Consider the following 23,164-nt stretch of genomic DNA (forward strand, 5'->3'; position numbering starts at 1 on the left):
AAGTCCGCCGCCGCTCCGATCGCCCCTGCCGCGACCAAGAACATACGTTACCTGCTGCGCGTCACAGGTCTTCAAAATCCCCGGCTCCCCTCTTCAGCGCATTGATTGGCTGAAGAGGTGAGTCGGGAAATTTAAACGGCTCCTCTTCAGCCAATCAGTGCTGCCGTGCATTGATTGGCTGAAGAGGGGAGGCGGGAAATTCAAACGGCTCCTCTTCAGCCAATCAGTGCTGAAGAGGAGCCGTTTGAAATTCCCGGCTCATCTCTTCAGCCAATCAATGCACTGAAGAGGGGAGCCAGGGATTTGAAGACCTGCTACGCGGAGCAGGTAACGTATGCTCGTGGCCGGGGCGGCGGGGGCGATTGGAGCGGCTGCGGGCGTATGATCGCAACACGCTTTTTCCGTACTATATATCGTACCGTCTAAACACTGATCCTTATAAAAAAAAATAGTTACTTCAAAATCGTTAATCGTGCGATCGGGCCAATTATCGCTCCGCGTAAACTTAGCATAAGGGTCCATTTACACAGAAAGATTATCTGACAGATTATCTGCCAAAGATTTGAAGCCAAAGCCAGGAATGGATTTGAAAAGAGGAGAAATCTCAGGCTTTCCTTTAGGACCTCATCTCTGTTTATAGTCTGTTTCTGGCTTTGGCTTCAAATCTTTGGCAGATAATCTGTTAGATAATCTTTCTGTGTAAATGGACCCTGATAGTTGTTAATCCAAACATTTACTCCATCTGATCCCAGCTAAAGAAGAAACAATGTGGAATTACACTGAACAATTAGCCAATGATTACCGAAAGATTAACAAGGATTTAGGGCCCTATTCCACGGGCCGAGCAACAATGTAAACGAGTGCCGATCTGCTAGATCGGCGCTCGTTTACTGGGCCTATTCCACGGCCCCGATGATCGTGAAACAAGGGCTGCAAGGACATCGTTACCGATGTGCGGCCAGTGATTGGCTGAGCGGTCTGTAAGTTCAGACAGCCCCGCTCCGAAGCCAATGCTGCAGCGCAGGACCGTGAGAAGAAGACCTGCGCCCTTACAGGTAATGTATGGTTCTGCTGAAATTGTCGGTCGCCGCCGCGCACCACTATTCGACCGTAGCGATTCGCTGGTGGCGAAAGACGATTTTAGGTCTGAACCTAAATGAACGATCAGCCGATGACACGATCTTCGTCTGATCGTTCTCTCTATTCCACGGAGCGAAAATCGGCTGAATGGGGCCGAATGGGGCCGATTATCGCTCCTGTGGAATAGGACCCTTAGGGTCAGATCTAAAGCAACGATCAACAACGCATGAACGATTTTTTAATCGTTGTCTGCATTGTCATGGAACGATTATCGTTTAAATTTGAATTGGGGCATCCTCTACGTCTAGAGGAAAGAAGATTTCATCATCAGCATCAACGCGGGTTCTTTACTGTACGAGCGGTAAGACTGTGGAACTCTCTGCCACATGATGTTGTCATGGCCGATTCATTAAATAAGTTCAAGGGAGGCCTTGATACTTTTCTTGAACAATATAATATTACGGGTTATGGGCATTAGATTTCTGGTGATACGTTGATCCGGGGATTGTTCTGGTTGCCATTGCAGTCGGGGGGGGGGGGGGGGGGAGTTTCTCCCTGTGGTGGGGCGGTTGTCTTCTGCCCCATAGGGGTTTTTCGCCTTCCTGGATCAACACAGTAGGATTCTCCTAGGTTGAACCTGATGGACTCTTGTCTTCTTTCAACCTTATTTACTATATTACTATGTTACTATGAACGATATAACCATTTTCCGCATGATAACCGCCCCATGTAATAGGACCCTTACTGTCCCAGCCCAGAAAGATGATGTGGGAACAGAGAAGAATCAGTCATGTTGAATTTAAAGGGTTTATCCAGCGCTACAAAAACATGGCCACTTTTCCCCCTCTTTTTTCTCCAGATTGGGTGAGGTTTCAAACTCAGTTCCATTGAAGTAAATGGAGCTTAATTGCAAACCGCACCTGAACTGGAGACAAGAGAGGGGGAAAAGTGGCCATGTTTTTGTAGCGCTGGATAACCCCTTTAAGTTGCACAATCCCTTTGATCTGAGACAAATAAGTCCCTGCCGCCACCAGAGAGCTTTGTAAGCAGCAACCGCCTCAGGCGGCAGATTCTGCGCCCCTGCAGGTGGCGGCAGACAGTGGCCCTGCAGCCGCTCACCTGTTCTGTCGCAGCTGTCCCGTCCCGCCGCCAACGCTCACCGCTGTCCCGCGCTGCAGGACAGGTGAGTGGCTGCAGGGCCGGCCGGGGGTGGGGGGTGCAAGAGCGGGTGATTCGGTTACGGCGGGGGGGCTGGGCTTGCTAGTGAGGGGGCGGCCGCCTGAGGTTTGCCTCAGGCGGCAGAGACCCCAGAATCGGCCCTGTATATATAATTTAATTTGCCAGAATGCTGACTCTCATTGAACTAATCTCCATTGATGTTAATAAAGAAGCATACAAACCCCAATAAAAGGAATGCTTTCTTTAAAATGTCTTGGTCTTTTGGATGCTTCTTTATTTTGTCAGTGACCATGTTATATGAACATGATGCAAGTGCATTGCTACAGCTGTGTATCTGGTTGGTTACTACCACGCACACTGTAAAGCCATGTTTACATAGCGTATGAGACCAGCCATTCTATGACCCAGCTGAGTCACAGAACGGCCAGCGTCAGAGAAGATCATCCCGGCCGGTACTGCAGTACCGCATCCTAATTCCTGAACTGACACGTCTGTGCGGACGCTATGACATGTCAGTTTTCCATGCCATTCATTCAAATACAATGTATGCTTTGTATAAATAACGGCCGTGACAGCGGCTGTGATTTAGGCAAAACATACATTGTTTGAACATAGCCTAAACCTGCAATAATAAATTCTGTGGATTTTATCTCACAAAAAGTATCATTGTGTTATTTCATAGATTACAGATGCCAGATTTGGCTGTATTTTAAACATTTTTAGTAGTGTGTGAGCATTTTTTGAGGTTTCCATGACTGATCAGAAGTCATCAAACTTATAAATGAATACGATAGAGACAACTACATAGACGGCATCATTGAGAAAACATTTGTAGCCAGGTGGACGGAGAGAGCATTGGGTGCACAGCCTGGGACTAGTGACGTCAATGCTCACAGCACAATGACATCTCTTTAGTTCTCATTCAGCATATACATCAGATGCACTTAAAGTCCATACACTTTAATAGTTAACTGTTATTAAGTATAGTGTGGTCTCAAACAAATGTCTGCCACAATATTTTCAATGGGGGTAAATGGATGTACAGTTGCATATACCTAGTGCATATGTTTGGTATGCTAAACGTCTATCCTGACCATGAGGTATGAACAGTGCCTAAATGCAACCTGCAAAGTTATTCAGAGCAGCTTCCAAAAAATGTCAGTGGAATGGAGATGGAAAGTAATAAACCTCACAGACAGTATCCGACACTGTTATCCGGGGTGTCGGGGCTTCTCCTAAACTGCTGAATCTAGGGTATTGCCTGTTTACTCAGCTTTTCTGTCTACTTCTTTTTCTCACACGAATCCAACTCATTTTATCAGTTTGCACAGACGAATCTTGTGATCTTGGAATATTGTTGGTTAACCAGCAGAAGTTCACTTCTACTTTTTACTACGAGAATGCAGGAACTTTTTTCCATGAAGTGATTACATGAAAGAGAACGGTGCATATTATCCTCAGTCTCATCTTCATATTATTCATTTGCTCCTAGACTTCACTGTCCTGGAATTGAGAGTAATAGTATCCGGACATGGGTCCATGAGCATGCATTGATCCACTGACTGTAAAAGGAGGTCCCAGCTCCAGGTCCATTGACTTCAGCTGTCTGCAGTGAAAATGACAGGTATATTAGTGTACATTAATGCTGCTGAAAACACTACAATCACTTGGGGCTGCTGATAGGGAACGGCCACCTGCACCCAAGATTAAACGTAATATATAGAATAGCTATTACACTCCCAAACTACCGACCGTCAACCTAAGCATATGAACATATGTAATTAACATAAAAAAGCACAGATGGATATATGAAAGGTACCATGTGTCTCTTTTACCTAACTACCCAGCTAAGAGATTAATTTTTAGCATGTTAAGAAGTAATAGAACAAGTACTCAGATGGAATTGCACGCACAGTGCTTGTTGCAGGACACAGCTGTGGGTATTACTTTGCTATAGACAATACTACTGATACTTGTGGTTCTACAGCATCTCTTTAATATCTTTTATTTTCATTCCTTCACTGTTTTTTTTTCCAGTTTTTTAGTAAATGCATTATTAGCTTTAGCACATTCACTGATCCCACTCAATTTCCCTGGACTTTTCTATCTCTTCCAATCTAAAGAATGCCTATTGTTTAATTAAATTTCTGGCATGTCACAGTGTCATATCACAAGTTTCTGTTGCTTTCTGCTCAGCAATACCTGGCTCTTCTTGGAGTGCAGAGTGATTCGTGTATGAATTTATAGAAGGACTATAAAACGTGTATCAATACATACACTGCACGCTCAGCCTTCATGCCTTTATTTTAGTAATCAGTGTGAGGTTTCATACTTGCATGAGCAATGTTAGGGCTCTGTCTACAGCAGACGCTAGAGCCCACGTGTAGGGGCCCAGCGCTACTGCTTTGGCCCCTGGGGGTGCCTTAACGCTCCATGGTCCTGCTCCCCGCTGTCCCAGCCGGTACACACGTCCCCGCCCCCTAGGATGCATGCACCGGCTGTCACCGTTTTAAACAGACAGTACGTCTCTAATTGGTTAGTGCACTAATCACCTGCCCCACATTCCCGTGACATTCCCTGTTGGAGCCTCTGCATGCTTCCCATAATATGTGGTTCCAGCTCTCTGTGTTTCCTGCTCATTGGTGGCATGCAAGGTACGTTTGATAGCGAACAGATATTAGAAGGTTTAGGCCATGGACTCACTTACCGAATGTTGTAAAGATTGAAGACAAAACTTGTCTCTATAAATGAAAGCAGAAATGAAATCATCATGAATATTGTGTAACTGCTAAATAATTGAGCAGGACAACAGTACTGGCACCATGTTCGCATGATATCACTCATACAAGCCACAAAAGCTCAGTGTTCTGCAGGTCATTTTTGCATGAAAATAACCATGTTATTGCCTTTACCTTTGTTACTGTTTCTATTGGCTGATATCATCTTTTAAAAAGATACAGACGCTCATTGTACATTGTTTCCTAAATATAAAGGGGTTTGTCATACTAAAAACCATTCATCTATCTACAGGATAGGTGATGAGTGTCTCATCAGAGGGGGGCTGACTAAAGCCCTCCCTGATCAAAAATAGGGTGGTCCTGACTGCCCCAATTTGGCTCTAGAGTCAATAGACTACGTGCACTGCCACTCCATTCAATCTCAATGAGCCTGCATCTCACAGACAGGAAACTAGCATACCGCAAGAGAAATCTAAACCTTACTTTAGACCATACTGCCACTCTCACTGGTAACATAGCAGGTCAGACTGTTCAGAGCGGACCACCAAAATGCCAGCTCATCTTCTGGTGGTCCCAGGTTCTCACACAATAATGACCCCAAATCTCCAGATTTCCATTTTAAGCTAACCATGGAGCCAATCACTTGCCATTAAGTCTCATAGGATGAACTTTAAAAAACCCTTTTTAACCTTATTGATAATCCATTCTGAGCGATTACTAATATTAACAAATATGGTATTACAATGTAGTGAGGTATGGTTGTGTGCAGATACTATATAGATAGAGGGGGATCCTATGGTATGACTGAGGCATCTAAGTTTGACACCGCTTAAATTTTTCCTTTGAGTCCATAAAAGTGTCTATCTGCTAACAATATAAAAGAGAAACCATTGGGAAGGTGCTTCCTCATAATCACCCGGGTCAACCACATCCACATGGGAATTGCTGTAAATGCTATTGTATAACTTCCCCTTTAGTCCACCAATATATTGTGTATAAACAGCACATTTGATCACTATAAGGCTACTTTGTAATACCATTTGTCTTATTGTCAGATTCTTATGTCCTACACATGTATTCAGGAAATGGAATGGCATAATCACAATTAGGCTACAGTGAAGGATGCCATTAAAGACTTTCCTAGACCAGGAGAAAATGGTAGATACCTTGATGCTCTCTTGTCCCTGTGAGTACACACGTACGGGCAGCCATGAGTTAACAGCAACTTGTTTTGTTATCTGGATAAAGGACTACAAGTTTCAATATTACCCTTGAAATGCCACGTGTGAAAATACCCTTAGAAAATTTCGAGTTAATAAAGGTATCCCCAGGATCCTCATCTATCGAGCCTAGAAAACACGTATCTTGGTCTGGAGAATAACGCCTGTATTTGTATTACACAGAGAGGAAATTGATTTTATAGAAATGGTGTAATGTTTTATTTCTCCTATAGAGGGGCTTTTGGTAAATTGAACGTTTGCTGTCAGGCCCCTACAGAAAGTAGCCTAATACCAGGGCTCCAAGTATTAGAACATCTTGGCATGATAACCCCTTTAATAAGTTTTACAAAGCAATAGTCCAAAGCAAAGACAATACTCACCATAGCAACAACGTCCACTTTGATACCAGCGAATCAAGATGTACAGGGCTGTGGCTCCAAGCATTACTGTCAGACTACTGCCCAAAACTACACCAAGAGCATCCACCATGACTACAAGAGAAAGGAGAGAATATAAGTAATATATTTATAGCCAGAGAGACTTACATCAAATGTATCATAAGGTACATTGTTTTTTTTTTTTTTTATTAGTAAATTGGTGTCAGTGCCAGGATCCCGTTGGCGCTGTCCTTTTTTTTGAAAGGCTGCCCAGTTGCCACACTCGGCAAAGTTCTTTTGCCATGCAGTGTGACCATATACCCTTCCCTCTGTGACACGGCTCCATTGATTCTTAAGGAGCCACATCACGGACTGGGTGGCGTTTAAAAGAAAGAAAAAAAAAAAAAAGGACAGCGACACCAGGATCCTGGCACTGATTCGCGTTAATTCTCCTGGGCTCCAAAGCAAATTCTGTAACAGGGCCCCCACCTGTCATATGCCATTTATAATACTCATGTATTTTACTCATCTCATGCAATAAAATTAGTTCCCATTTTGGCAGGAGCAGCTTATGGTCACAACAGTTTGGGTTCCCAAATACCAGATACAGACAAGTTACAGTAAAATATGTTCATATACCATATATTGAATGTATCCCAAGACCTTACTCATCCAATGATGTAGAGTTCCCTATTGTCACTGTAACAGTGCAAGTTAGAAAGGTTTTTCCACCTGCACACAGGCATAAAGCAAGGAAAAAACTGTATACTGCTATGTATGTGTTTCTTTAACATGGTAACCTATAGTCCAACCACGACACTATATGTGCCAGAATCCTCTGTTGGAGGTATACATTAGGGAATCCTCGAGATGGTTGACACACAAAAAATGTTTACTTTGGAAAAATCCAGTGTGGAACCCACAGCAAGAATACAGAAAAACATATCCAAGGTTTCATGTGACTTTTGATGCTGCAGATTTCAGTGCGATTTTGGGTGCAGTTTTGCCCTGTTCAGACTAGGAAGTGCACAATCCTTACAGATGCTCACTTCTATTTATTTCATGGCATGGATTTCAAAGTCCAATTAAAAACTATCGTTTTGATACCAATTTATTTGTTATATGTAATCCCAGAATTATCATGGGATTAGATACACAAGTAGACAAATACACACTGTCTTAGCAGCACACAGTCAATTATCATGATTAAAGATGTATGATACATTGGCACTGTATCAAACTGTATCATGACAGGCTTAGATACAAAATAAAACATTAGATATGGTGGGGGAGATTTATCAAAGGGTGTAAAATTTAGACTGGTGCAAACTGCCCACAGCAACCAATCACAGCTCAGCTTTCCTTTCAGCACTGCCTAAAGCTGAGCTGTGATTGGTTGCTGTGGGCAGTTTGCACCAGTCTAAATTTTACACCCTTTGATAAATCTCCCCCGATAGGCTTGAATAATCCTTCTCTGAAAAAGGTATTTTACAACAAGCCGACATATACAGAATAATATTTTTTTTGACCCACTCATGATTTAAGAGAAGCCTTGCTCTGTCTGGCCTGTCATGTCAGTGGCCTATAGTCTGTCATTCTGGGGGATTGGACAGTCAGCACCAGTGTAGCATTCCTCTCACAGCTGTGTGTGTTAGTTGGAGGAGGACAGTAGTTGGGGCTACTCTATGTGGTACGGGGGTTGGCAGGGGCAGATTAGGGGTACCATGTGTAGTATTCCAGAAGAGGCGTGCCACTATGTCTGTATTCCACCTGTCACAAAATATCTTTGTCAGGTGTCACACTCTGGCATGAAGGATGCCATTTTTTACTTTAACCACTTGGTGTCTCACTCTCCCCTACTGTCAGTACACAGTTAAAGGTATTGAAGGTTTAACTATATTCTTGTGCTGCTTTATCTTGTCCAATCTGTAACTTGGGTGCCTTACACTCCTCTACCTATCAAACACTGACACTTCTTTTTAGCACTTGTATGGTATTGGGGTCAGTGTCGGACTGGGGTGTCTGGGGCCCACCAGGGAAAATGATCCTGGGGGCCCACCAATGAAGAACCAGTGAGAAACAACATGTCACTCAGTGTTTTTGCAGGTTCTGAGGCTGGGGGCCCACGGGAGGATCCTCTGGTACTCTGGTGGGCCAGTCCGACACAGATTGGGGTTGTTCTGAGCATAGGTTATGCCAAGCCGGTTGCCTTCCTGCTCCAACTATGATGCTGCCTTTACTGATGTGTGTGGGATGTAGGTGAGCTGCTCTACATGACTTACTAGTGTGAACCAGCAAGAAGATTAGTGAGAAGAGTGATATGAAGGAAGATGAATGTGGGCTAACCAACTAGGGCTGCTCAGAGTAGTTTGCCTATCTGTGCCCCACCGGGGGTTAGTAGTAGGGATGAGCGAACTGGCCAAGGTTCGGGTTCGTATGAACCTGAACTCTCGGCTTTTGATTCCCGCTGTCTGTCTGCTCCGTGAAGAGGGTGAATATAGCCTGAGGACCGCCTGGAAAACTGGGATACAGCCTATGGCTATGGCTGTTTATGACTTTTTTGAAACTGGAGGTTACTTTGTTGATTCAGGGGCACTGGTGTGACCACAGTATATTCATACTGATAATTTCTTTCAGAACAGCCACACTGCCTGCCTCTCTTCTTCTGAGTAGTCTATTGTTCTGCAAGGTACAATCTGTATGAAATATATATATACGCTGATGGCTGTGGTGTATGGAGGTTAAAATGCAGCACAAAGATAAAAATAATAGAAGATAAAGATAATGGAGAATAGAGGAGGAGATCTTTGCCACATCACGCTTCAAAAACTTTCTGCTTCTGCCTGGGAAACCCTATGAAAGTAAAGACAAGTCAACGCTGGAGAGGAGAAATGTGACAGGGGGATAAACACAAAGGGATGAGGAGACAATAAAAGTTATTGAGTCCTTCCTTACCGCTTCATAAAATGGGGAAACACGTCAAGGGGTAGCACCAGATAATATGACGCAAGGAAAATACAAATATAGGCACCCCAACACCCAAAGAACAGGAGGGTGAGGATCCACACGGTCTAGTAGTTCTCAAGCCGCAACAGACACCAGACATAGGTCCTAACTGGACTTCAGGATATATCCATCACTCGTGTATAATTCCTGGCTGTATGCCATATGGCAGTATGGTCACTAATTTTTCTTCTCCCAGGACACCAGCTTCAAGGTGGAACCCATCAGTGGCAGCGATGTCCTGACGTCCTGGGGCTGCTCTTGTCTTCGGGCTACTTTTCCCTCCTTCTGCTGCAATGACACTTCTGGCCACTATGGTGTGCATACAGCCAATTGCTCTGGATTTATAGAGGCTGCTACTGACATCTGCCAATCCAGAATCACTTCCCTGCCTGAGTGTTATTGTATTGCTGCATTCAAAGTAAAAATAAATTCTCTGTGTATCCTGACCGGTGCCTGTTCTTTAAATTATACTTTCTACCTTATTCCTGTCTGTACCGTGTGCCTCTCCAGTTGCCAATTCAAATTGTCAGATCTGCCTCTAAAACCACCTGCCCTTACCTTTTGCCTGTCTGACTACAATACCAGTCTTATCCAAGGTAATGTGCTGACTCTCCTACTGACAACCCGGCTTGCTGACTACATATACTCAGCCTGTTCCTAGGTGTCCTGCACTGACTCGGTCTGGGTTTTAGGAACCATATGCTGTTCACACAAGGACCACACTTGTGGAGCCACCTGGTGCCCTCCAGCTGCAGAAGTCCAGCTTATTCCTCCTGGAGGGGGATAAATGGTGAAGACCTAAAGACGGTTTGACCCGAAACCAAACCATTTGAGTAGCACAGCAGGTCCCCACTCGCTGTCTGTTACATCCCCCTTACATTGAAGTTAATAGCATCCATGTTATTTTGCGCTCTGCCATTTACATCCAGAAGCAACTCATGATATCATATTCATCTCAGGAGCTTACTAATAATAAGTGTGCCATAAGATCCCAGTACATGCATAGTGTATGTGTTCTGTATATGGATATTTTTATATTGACTATATAGTAGCCTGCCTATTCCTACTATAGACTGACTGACACAAAGAATACAATCTAGCAATTATTTCAGTGACATCATCTCTGGTGATTGTCAAATATTAAGGTAAATACCCTATAAGGGAATGAAGCATTGCTATCTCTCTATTCTTTTTGTGGTGAAGGAGTGGCATTACCTCACAGCATTCCAACCTCCACAGTAAGAACAAAAATATCGCAACATTTTTGTTGGTAAGAAACAGTAGTCATTTTTGGCTTGTATATTTTGTCATTGGGAAATAAGACCCTGCAGCATTAGTGAGCAGGGAACAATAGCTAAAGCTAAATATGACATTTTGACTGCTTACCTACAATGTTTTTTTTAATGTTTTAAGTGAAATTTTAAATATTTTATTTTGTACTTCTTCCCAAATCGCTATTGTTATAAATTAGGAGTGTTGAAGAGACTAGGGGAGGCAGGTATAAACCAAATTAAAGACATAATTAGTGGAGGAAAAATTAAAAGTTGGGAAGAACTGAGAGGAGACTTCATCTACATAAGGGAGATTGGTTTGAATATATCAGATTGTATAATACATATAGTACAATAATGTATAATAATTTAAGGCAAGATCAGGAATATAGTAAGAAAAGTAAAAAAAAAAATGGGAAGAAGATATAGGGTGGATTGAGGAAAATCAATGGGATAATATACTGAAGAATATGAAGATGGTTTCAGCGTCCATGGACTTTCAAATAATACAATTTAAAATCCTTCATCGTTTATACTATACCCCAAGTTTCTTATATAGGATGAAGAAAAGGGAAACTGATGAGTGTCCCAAATGTGGTCAAAAGGAAGCTGGATTTATGCATATGCTGTGGGAATGTGCAGAGTTAAGAAAATTTTGGCTCCAGGTTCATGATAATATTCAGAGACAAACAGGAGTGGTAGTGGAACTGGAGCCAAAGATAAGTATACTAGGAGGAACCTTGGAAGTTAAAGCAAACAGAAAAATAAGACAAAAAATAATCAGAATGTTGTTCTATGCTAGATTACTTATTGCAAGAGGATGGATGGCTCCTGGTGTTCCAAATATTAAAGAATGAGAAAGATGTATGACAAAATATGAGAAATATTATATGAGATAATTTTGTTGTGTATTACTCTCTTGGCAGGGGGGTGGGAGGGGGGGTAGGGAAGGGGGGAGGGAGGTGGAGGGAAATGTTATTTGTGGATAATTGGATGATGTAAAGGTGAAAGGATATTTGTATTGATGTTTTTATATTTTTTGTCTCAAAAATAATAAGATAAATTATAATAAAAAAATAGCTATTGTTATGGTAATTCCTTGTTCTATGTAATTATACAGCTCTACATCTGCAGCATTTCAGGGTGTTGTTTTTCTTATTTGACAGAAAAATAATAGGGGTATAAGCCCGCTGTATCAAACCTTCTGGCTTCTTACTCAACAGCTTCATTACGAGACACACCCTCTTAATAAATGTCACTCTTCAGCTGCTGTGCTATGTGCCGCACTTTGAAATCTATGCCAGCTCCGAGCTTGATTTCAGCCATAACCATGGAGGCAGACGCCATGTCAGTAGGGCGGAAGCTTAGGCCATGTCCCCTTTGTAATAAGTCCAATTTACTTAAAAAAAAAAACTGGCACAGCCGGTATGAAAGGGCAAAAAAGAGACTTTCTGTGAACACTAGGGGCTTGTGTAAAAATGTACAACATTTATGTACGGAGTTGATAAATTCTCCCTGATATTGATATGAATACACTAGTATTACAGTATAATTCTAGTGTAGTGCACCTGTAGAATTCAAGGTTTTTTTTGCCTTGTTTGACAGGTTCAGATTGACCAAATACAAATGAATGACATAGCATGACATTTAGCATTCTGTACATACATGAGTAAAGCTATAAAAATAAAAATCACAATTCAAAACCTGATCCAGAATGTTCTGGACCTCAAACAGAGCTGGAAGTTTATTAACAAGACAATACACCCAGTGCAATGCACTAAGCACACAGGCGATACACTACAGTACACTACATAGCCCTGTGAATGTCCTGGAGTGGCCCAGACAGAGCCCTGACTTAAACCTAATCAAATATCTCTGAAGAGAACTAGAAATGGCTCCACTGATCACCCCCATCCAACCTGACGAAGATTGAGAAAATCTACAGAGAAGAATGGCAGAAAATCCTAAAAGCCAGTTGTGCAAACTTTGTGGCAACATATCTAAGAAGACTGGATGCTTGAATCACTGCCAAAGGTGCTTCAACTAAGTACTGAATAAAGAGTCTGAAAACTTAGGTCAAAGACGTTAGTGTTTCCTTTTCATTCTAATCAATAATGACATTCTCTTTTCACTTTGTCATTATGGGGTACTGAGGGCAGCAGGCTCCGAGAGGATGAATGACAGGCAGAGAGGTCCATTACTGGCCTCTCTGCCTGTCAATCATCCCCTGGAGTGTGCTGACAGGCAGAGTGCGGTGACTAGATACGGGCGGGGAACCGCCCAGATGACCACCTCCCCGCCTCTCTCGCACGGGGGATTAAAGTCCTTTTTCCTGGTTATACAGCTCTTTCTGCAGGTGTGGTCAGTATGTGCCACAGCTGCAGCAGGAGCTGTATACAGCGGTTCAGGGAACCATATCAGCCCGATTAGGCTCATTGATTCCCTTTAAGAATGCATTGTAAGGGTGCTATTCCACGAGCCGACCAGGGCCCGATCAATAATGTAAACGAGCGCTGATCTGCTAGATCTGCGCTCGTTTACTGAGCCTATTGCACAACCTGATAGTCGTTCATCATCAGCTGATCGTTGTCTCTATTCCATGGAGCGATAATCGGCTGAATCGGCCAAATATCGCTCCGTGAAATAGGCCCCCTAAATGTCTCTAAGTGCAAGAAATAACTATTACTAGCTATTCCTATCTTTATCCACTAGGGGGCTCTCAACACAGTAAAATAAGTTATGTCTCCGAGTGTGGAAAGTCAGTTGGTATCATGGTGACATCCAACAGCTGCAGTTACATGACTATGGGCGTTTAGAAACTTCTACAACAACTTTACTATCGATAATAACAATGTTTCTGTCTATACTACTACATTGTATAAATAGAATGCAAAGTGAATGTATTAACCCTTAGGGGACACAGCTAGTTTTGGTGTTTATGACACGGCCAAATTTTTCAAATATGACATGTGTCACTTTATATATTAATAACTCTGGAATGCTTTTACCGATCCTTGTGGTTCCAAGATTGTTTTTTCGTGACATGTTCTACTTTATGTTAGTGGTACATTTGGGCCGATACCTTTAACTTTTTTTGTGAAAAACTCCAAAATGTTGTGAAAAATTGAAAAAAATTGCATTTCTCTAAATTTGAAAGTCTCTGCCAATAAGGAAGATAGCTATGCCACAAAGGTTATTGATTAATTCACATCTATAACATGTCTACTTTATGTTGGCAGCATTTGGTGAACATGCTTTAACTTTTTTAGGATTTTAGAGGCCGTAATAGTTTATTAGCAATTTTCTAAATTTTTGTGAAAATTTAAACTCAGATTTTTTTAGGGACCAGTTCAGTTTTGAAGCATATTCCAGAGGCCTGTATACTAGAAACCCCCATAATCCCCCCCATTTTGAACTCTTCACCCTTTGAAGTATTCAAATTGAAATTTAAAACAGTTTTTAACCCTTTAGGCATTTCACAGGAATAACTGCAAAGTAGGTGTGAAAAGTAAAAATTTCCACTTTCTTTGCAGACATTGCAATTCAATCCTATTTTTTTCATACCAAACCAGCTATAAAAAGTAAAATGCAATAAAACATTTATTCCTCTGAATCTGCAGTTTTTATAAATACCCCATTTTTGGACATAAAGTGTTGCACAAGCACACAACATGGCTCAGAAGAGAGGGAGCACCCTTTAAATTTTGGAGTGTGGATTTGGCTGGAATAAATGTAGGAGACCATGTTACAGTTACAGAGCCCCCCTAGTGCCGAGACAGTGGGAACCCCCCACAAGTGACCCCATTTTGAAAACTATACCCCCTAAGGAATGTAACAAGGGGGGCAGTGGGCATTTGGACCCTACAGGTTTTTCACAGTTTTTTGCAAAAGTGGACCGTGAAAATGAAAAATCACATTTTTCACACTTATGCATTGGTGAAACCCCAAATTTTTCAAATTTCCAAAAGCTTGGAGGAGAAAAAGCCCCCCAATATTTGTAAAGCAATTTTTCCTGAGTACGGAAATACCCCATTTGTGAATGTAAATTATTGTACGGGTGCACAACAGGGTTCAGAAGAGAAGGAGCACCTATGTCTGTGTGCACTACTGCTGTAGCAGTAAATGCACGGACATTTACTGACACTTACTAACGGACGCGGACTGACGTTTACTCACACTTACTAACGGACACTGACTGACACTTACACTTACTAATGGATGCTGACTGACGATAACTAACTGACACTGACTGATGCTCAGTAACGGACACTGACAGACTGTTACTAATGGACGCTGGCTGACACTTACAGAAGGTGACTGACGCTTGCTGACACCTGCTAATGGACGCTGACTGACTCTTACTAACGGACATTGACTGATACTGACGCTTACTAACGGACACTTACTGACACCGACACTTACTAACGGACGTTGACTGATACTGACAGACGCTTACTGACGCTTACGCTTACTAAAGGACGCTGACTGATGGTTACTAACGGACGCTGCCTGGTGCTTACTAACGGACGCTGCCTGATGCTTACTAACGGATGCTGACTGACGCTTACTAACGGACGCTGACTGACGCTTACTAACGGACGCTGACTGACGCTTACTAACGGACGCTGACTGACGGACACTAACTAACTGATCTCCCTTATTACTGGGAGATCACAGGGGAGGGGGTACTTTTTATTATATGTGTGTGTGTGTGTGTTTTTTACAATATATGGATGCAGGCTCTGATTTCCTCACAAAGTCAGGGATCAGAGCCTGCATCCATGATCAGATACTGTGATTGGCAGCTCTGATCACAGAGCTGCCAATCACAGTATATAGCAGCATGTACCAGCGTCATTACACAGACGCTGGTACATGCTGCTGCAGCAGGAGGGGGTCACAGCAGAGATCGCTCCTTCCCTCTCCTTGCAGCACTGGCTCCCCGGTCCCGGAACACACTCTGAGCTCCGGGATCCGGCGATCTAGTGATGCTGCAAGGAGGAGGGGGATGGAGTGACCACGGCTGTGAACCTCCGGTGAGCAGCAGCGGCGGCGGTGGTGGGTGGGTGGTATGGATAGGGGGCGGAATGGCACAGCAGCAGGGGGAGGATCGGGGGAGGATACATCAAGGGAGGGGGAGGAACGGAGGACACGGATCAGGGGAGGACGGAGGACACAACATCACGGGAGGTGGTGGGGTACGGAGGACACAGGACACGGGAGGGGGGGTACGGAGGACACAGGACACGGGAGGGGGGGTACGGAGGACACATGACACGGCAACCTGGGGGGGATCAGAAACACACGGCAGCGGGGGCGGGGGCGGCGTGGCAGCAGCTTCCCCCGGATCCCGGAACTCGGCAGAGACCGGGACCGGGGGTTTACTGCTTATTTCACCGTCATACGTGGATCGTTACCGATCCTCTGATGCCGGTGATTGGTTGTACTGGAGCCCTTCAGGGGCTCCAGCAGCAGCTACACTAAACTGTCAGCTATCAGCTGACAGTTTAGTTTCGGCTCCCGGTCACTGTTTACGTAAACAGTGAGCACCGGGAGCCGGGAAGTTATAGTACGTCCTGGTGCGGATAGTAACCTCCTGCCAGGACGTACTATAACGTCCTAATGCGTCTATGGGTTAAAAGCTGATTTTTAGGCCAAATATACTTGTAAAGAACCACACATGCCATTTTTATATAGTTATGGGCTAGGTTTCCACTTCTGGAAAATATCTGGGAAGACGTCAGTCTTGTAACATAGACGGCAGCCAATAATGATCAAAAAGGCCGCCATTACCCGATATGTTCCCGGAGTGGGAGCATAGCCTTGCACAGTTTCTTTGATTCAAATCCTGATTAAGACTTAACAAACTGCATCAAAAACTGCATGTGTAAATGTGATGTACAAAAACATAATGATCCTTTTTTCTGTCCTTACTCAGTAAATGAACTTCATACATTAACAGCAAGGCGACTGTGGCATTACTGCTTTTCTAAACAACTTAAGCACAAAAAATAAGGGTCAGCATGAGACTTATACATTGTTAGGACAGCAGCGTAATAACCCAAATGCTCATGTTCTGTGCATTATATAGTCATGATAAATGTGCAGGCTTACATTGGAGTTATGACCCTTGCATTTATTGTGTATAAACAACTGTTGGTGGCAAAGAGAAACAGATGTAGCTCCATGATTGACAGAACACACACTCTTCCAGATGTATACTACATTCATAGCCATGCACTTCATACAGTTACTGTATGCAATGTTCACTTTAAGAAGTATTATGTGTAAAATGACTTGAGGAGCTTTCAAAATAAAAATAAAAGCATATTCACTTGCCCTGATCTGATGCCTCCAGCGACATCTTACTCCTGCAGAAAATACCCACTTCATCTTTGACACTGACGGAGTTATCTTTCCTGTTCTAAAGTGTCTCTGTGACAGGAGCAGTGCTGTGTAGTACTGCCCTCTCCTTGCTATCGATTACAGATGAGCGAGCATGCTCGTCCGAGCTTGGTACTTGTTCGAGTATTAGGGTACTTGATGGTACTTGTTACTCGGACGAGCATCTTGCGATACTGGAGACAATGGCATGTTCCTCTTACTGCATGTTTGGCGGCTTTTTTTCAGCCAATCATCATGCAAGAGAGTCTGTGGGAGCTTGTAGCATCACATGGAAACCCTACATGTCGATAGCAGCGATTGGCTGGCCAGATCAGATGACCTGGGCAGATAAGAATCAGGTCCCGCGGTGCTCATGTCCGACGCAAGATGGATGAGCATAGGGAAAGAGCTGCTGCCTGTCAGGGAGAGTGTTAGGCAGGGAATTAGTGTACAGTTAGACAGGAATCCGACACAAAGAACCCAACAGTCCTTCTAAGGGCTTAAATTTTTAAAAACATTTTTTTTTTATACTCTTGGCTGCTGGCTTGGACTTGTAGTGCAGCCGTCAGTAGTCAATTTGTCCTGTTGCTAACATTCTCTTGGCTGGCTGGGATCTGTTGTCACTGCCATGCTTCGTTGCACCTAGTTGGGTGCTTTCCTAACATGTGCCAGCAAATGTGCCTTGCCCATCTTGATCTGAGTTAGCAAAATTGTACTGAGGGCCACCACCCGGCTGTTGCCCATAACTTGGCGTAATGGTGCGATTAGCCAGCCCCAGAGGCATCCATACATGCTGCCCCTGCTGTTTCTGGTCCATTTCCGTGGTATTTCCATGATTTTCTGAGGTTTCCAGGTTTTTAGGCAACCTTCCACGTGCAGAGCTTTGGTCCCCTGCAAAAATGCTCAAGTTTCCCAATGACTTCAATGGGGTTTGTTACTTGAAACGAGCACCCGAGTATCGGGAAATATTCGTCTTGAGTATTGAGCCCCCGAGCATTTTAGTACTCGCTCATCTCTACTATCGATCACACAGGTGCACTGACAGTAGCTGTGAGATTATCATGGGAATAATGTATGTCATGGTGTGGCATCTGACAGCTGTCTGTGTGCAGAAAGTGGTTTGGGAATATTTGACTGATTAATATGGTGAGTCATTTCATTCAAGTTCCATCCACGTCTCAGTTCCAGCATCTCATATAATATCTTAAACTCTTTTGTATTGCCTCACCCTATCATGTAGAAAAAGTGCCCGGGCATCGCCCTGACATGCCCATCCCTGATGTTGCCACTTTGTAACACTATATTATAAAAGCTTTTACACATTTGGTTGGTTCAGCTACTGGAATAAAATTGCAAATTTTGTTAATCAAAATGAATTGTGCATTGTCACCATTCCTCAGCCCTCAACACGGAGGACACTTAGGTCCAGCCCCTTTGAAAGCTGAGGGCAGTGCCCCTTGGACATTACTGCACTGATAAAGGGGTTGTCCAGCGGAAATCTTTTTCTTTCAAATCAACTGGTGTCAGAAAGTTATATAGATTTGTAATTTCAAGATCTCATGCCTTCCCATACTTATCAGCTGCTACTGTACATCACATATATTGAACCTGTTTCTAAAAAGTTTAATTCCAGTCTTGGTCTGAACAGCCACTAGTGAAACGATGTCACTGTCCCAACCATCTACTTACCTTCTCCACATTAGCACAGAGAATGTGCTCTCTAGAAGAGATATACTGCTCTCTGCTGGCAGCACCCAGTAAAGCAGGTTGTTTTTTATATTTACAACTGTACTATGGAAGTAGATAATAATGCCCACTTGGCACTTGGACTGTGAATGTTACATGTTACCTATATAATGTACACAAAGTATTATTAGCCTAAATAAAATTTAAGGTGAGCCTGTTTGTAAGATAAAAGATAAAATCTGGTACAAGATTCTGGCACACCTTAAAGGGAATCTGTCAGCTGTAATACACATTCCCAACTGCTGACACTGTAAGATAGCTGTTAGGTGAAGGAGACACACGGTACCTTTTTATATATCTGTCTGTGCTTCCCGGATGTAGAAAGATGCTTTTATTTTAGTGAATAAAGAGTCAAAGAGGCTTTTTCAAGTTTCTGAATAACTGCAAACTGCAATGTTTTCTCTCCCCCTCCCTTTGCTTAATTGACACCTGGAAGCACTGGAGTCCCAAGCAGGTTCAGGAGTGTAGGTGTGTGTATGGGGGAGACGGGAACTAAGGACTTTTTACATCTTGTTGGACTTCAGGAGCTCGGGAACGCCTCTTTGACTCTTTATTCTAAAAAATAAAAGCATTGTTCTACATTCTGGAGGCACAGACAGATATATGAAAGGTACCAGGTGTATCCTTGTCCTAATAGCTATCTAATAACGCCAGCAGTTTGGAACGTGAATTGCAGTTGACAGAATTGCAGTTCACACGTACAGTATCCGCAGCAGATTTGACAGTGTGGATTTGAATCTACAACTTCAATACTGGGCCATCAAATCTGCTGCGGATCCTGTGCGTGTGAAGGTACCCTAAAGGATAACTTCAGACGGGACCATTTTTCTAAATGTCTGGGGAGGGGGTAGGTGGAAAAAATAACATCCACTTACCTCCCTGGCTCCAGAGCTGGTGCCCTTAGGCTGCATTCCCACGTTCCGTGATCGTGACGGATCACGGACGTGGAATGCATGTACCGGAGTCCCCCTGTGCCCGGACAGCATCTGTAATTAGATGCTGGGAGCGGGGGAGACTGTATTCATAAGCGCCGCGCTGTTAAATACAGTCTCCCCTGCTCCCAGCATCTAATTACAGATGCTGTCCGGGCGCGGGGGGACTCCGGTACATGCATTCGGACATGTACTCCGGAATGCAGCCTTAGTGTGACGCTTCCCAGTACCTTGCTGCTTTCTGGTGGTGAGAAGGGACCAAAGACAAGATGTTCAAGGCCCACTCGGCCAGTCAGTGGCGGTAGCAGTGTTCTGCCTCTGCCTCTAACTGGCTGAGCAGGCCTGTAAGGTCACGCCCCAAGTCCTGTGGCTAGACAAGGAAGCTGCTGGGGACCAGAGCGGAGAACTGCGTGCACCAGTGCCGGAACCAGTTAGGTAAGTGGAAGGTTTTCTCCCACCTCCTCTCTGGGAATTTAGAAAAAAGTGGTCTTGCCCGGAGTTCTCCTTTAAAGTCTCACTGTCATCTTGTCATAGAGACATGCCAAAAATTTGGATCAGTACCAATCGGGAGAACGAGTGGGCAGAAGATGCACTGTAGCATGGTCCACTATCTGCTCTGAATTAGAAAAAAAGAGTCAGGCTCCATAAGGCTCCATACTGCTCTGTACTGACAAGGGGTAAGAATCCTAAAATAGCTTTCTGCACATGGGTAACTTTCCCTTCTGGAACAGATTCTGACTTGGCAGACAATTTACAATGATAAAGCCCTTTAAAGGACTAAGGTTGACTTAAAAAGAAGCTAGCTCATGTAAGGCATTGTAGAGCAAGTGATTTCCTTCTGAAGAGAAGCTACTTTACATATTACACAGTCTGACAAAAAGACAGATTTATCAGACACCCTGAGCCACTAAGTTTAATCTGTCATCCTTACATTCTTCTTGGGCTATGTTCACATATAGTATTTCTGTCAGTCTTTTGGTCAGTTTCAACCGAAACCAAGAGTGGGTCAAAAACACAGACGCTGTACAAATCTTTCCATCATAATTTTGTCCCGTCAGTTCCACTCCTGATTTTAGTTGACCAAAAGACTGGTGGAAGTACTATATGTGAACATAGCCCAAGAAGAATGTAAGGATGACAGATTAAACTTAGTGGCTTAGTGTGAACATAGCCTAAGACTGTCTAGTCTAATTTTACAGTTTTAGGCTAGGTTCACACTATGTAAAAATGAGATCCGCCTTTTAAAACAACGGGCATCGTTGTACAAATGCCATCTGTTGTTCAAAAATAATGGACCTTATTTGTGTAATGATGGCCATCATTATGAAAGACAACTGTAATTTTTACATAGTGTGAACCTACCCTTATACTGTCTAAGAATTACACAGTTTTAGTAAATCTGAGTCTGCGTGACGCCAGCCTAACAGGTTTTTTTTTGTTATTTTATGACTTAGGCCAATGTCCCCCAACCGGTACCACTCCAGCATAAAACTACTAATGAGAGTTGTAGTTTTGCAATAGGTCAAAAGGCTACAGGTTGGGAAACACTGGGTTAGGTAATAATCAATGTCTGATCAGTGAAGGTGGGGGAACCCATGATAGCAGAATACAGGAGTAGAGGCACTCACTCAAGTGACCCATTTAGTGCATTCCATACGTGTATGTGGAAACCCAGCCCTAAAGATCACATAATTGAAAATGAGAAAACTTGCATTTTATTGTGATGCTTATTATGAGCCTAAGCTACTGATGTTAGTTCTCTCCAGCCTCCCATGCTATGCCAGTTGCATACATGATAACCTATGGTATGTGGAATGTATTTCATGGCACACAACTCTGTAATATCGCAGCTATGTAGACGTCCTAGACGTTACTCACGCAGATGAAGAAATATTGGCAGATCTGGTGCTCAGGGATGATTATTAGCATGTAAATACTCAGAATTGTTATCAGGCTACACTAGACGATCGACAATCATTACCTGCCTCAGTGACATCCACCTCTGACCTATTTCCACTCTGAGGATAATACAGACACGTGAGGGGCTCTGAGTCTGACAAAGAATGTCGGGTGATGCGTCACTCACCAAACTCGTCCTACAAGAGCTTCTATACAATCACTCATGGTACACGTAACCTGCATTTCATCTATCCTGACCTATAATCCATATATATTTCACATACAAACACATAGAGAAACACACTGACACACTCTTACACACCCTGACACATGCACGGACACACATGCTCCAAATTTATTATCCGCTTCTTTCTGTTACTAAATGTAGAGGTGATACGAGGTCAATCTCAGAGTTATATGGTATAGAAATGACACATCCCCATTAAAATACGTCACTCACGCTGGATTGTCACTGTGGGAAAATGAATAAATTATGAACTTTAGTTTCTCTATTGCAACACTGTGTAAACAATTTAGTATATTGCTAGTATCACTGTAAGAACGATATAATCATGGCGCTGAGTATCATGGTTCTCGGCCTGCATACACCTACAGGTTTAACATTCCACCTGTGTACCTGGACTAGTGCATTAGAGCGCTGGTGGGCTTCTGTACGACAGAGACAGAAGGACTTGAACCTAGAAAGGCGCTGGGTAGTAGGGGGCTGGGGCCACACAGGCTCATGTAGAGCTGATCAGAAGAGTCACCTGTGTCACCTTTGCAGCATGCCACCCACCTGCTGAGCCAGGTGAACACCCAGCAAAAATTGCATATCTTGTCACAATTAGAGCATTTGAGCTAAAATATGTGATCTATTGAAGGGTCTGCATCTGGCTCAGTCATGACACATTGCCCACTATGTCTGGGTCAGTGCCGGTAAGGTTAGCGACTGATAATAGGGTGTAGTTGTCAGACAGAAGGTGAGTAGCACCAACGCAGTGTGCTCCTGTGTAATAGTAATATTAATAGAGGCGGAAAAGAGGCTCCTAGAAAGATAGTTTAGATAAAAAGAGGCAAATAATCAAGACTGGCCAACCAGTTTGCCGGTCTAACATAACCCCCCTCCCCCAATGCACTCTGCCGGATTTACTATAATGCACAGGCCTCTTAGTGAATCCGACAAAACCGAGTCTGCCGCAAAAATTTACACCTACTCCAGAGCAGGTGTAGATATTTGGCATGATTTATGCTTGAAGAATACAGGGTTACCATATGTTTGACCACAGATAGACTAGAGGTAATTGAAATTTAAAACATATATAAAATATAGGC

The 23,164-nt window shown here is 43.3% G+C and overlaps 2 protein-coding genes across 2 annotated transcripts in view; one reads left to right on the top strand and one right to left on the bottom strand.

Moving 5' to 3' along the window:
- Positions 1-3,073: 3,073 nt before the first annotated feature.
- The window catches only part of SMIM35 (small integral membrane protein 35), a 44,749-nt gene continuing 24,658 nt past the window's right edge, over positions 3,074-23,164 (bottom strand). The window contains exons 2-4 of the mRNA XM_069947077.1: positions 6,598-6,708; positions 4,967-5,000; positions 3,074-3,865 (exon numbers count right to left, since the gene is read on the bottom strand). Of these exons, the coding sequence (XP_069803178.1) occupies positions 3,748-3,865; positions 4,967-5,000; positions 6,598-6,706 (261 nt within the window). The 5' untranslated portion in view covers positions 6,707-6,708 and the 3' untranslated portion in view covers positions 3,074-3,747. The remainder of the gene's footprint in view (positions 3,866-4,966; positions 5,001-6,597; positions 6,709-23,164) is intronic.
- Positions 22,405-23,164, top strand: part of LOC138768702 (transmembrane protease serine 4-like) — a 42,581-nt gene continuing 41,821 nt past the window's right edge. Inside the window, exon 1 of the mRNA XM_069946655.1 lies at positions 22,405-22,545. Coding sequence (XP_069802756.1) covers positions 22,405-22,545 — 141 coding nt within the window. The remainder of the gene's footprint in view (positions 22,546-23,164) is intronic.

Source organism: Dendropsophus ebraccatus, chromosome 12, assembly GCF_027789765.1.
Source record: "Dendropsophus ebraccatus isolate aDenEbr1 chromosome 12, aDenEbr1.pat, whole genome shotgun sequence".
Taxonomy (NCBI): Eukaryota; Metazoa; Chordata; class Amphibia; order Anura; family Hylidae; genus Dendropsophus; species Dendropsophus ebraccatus.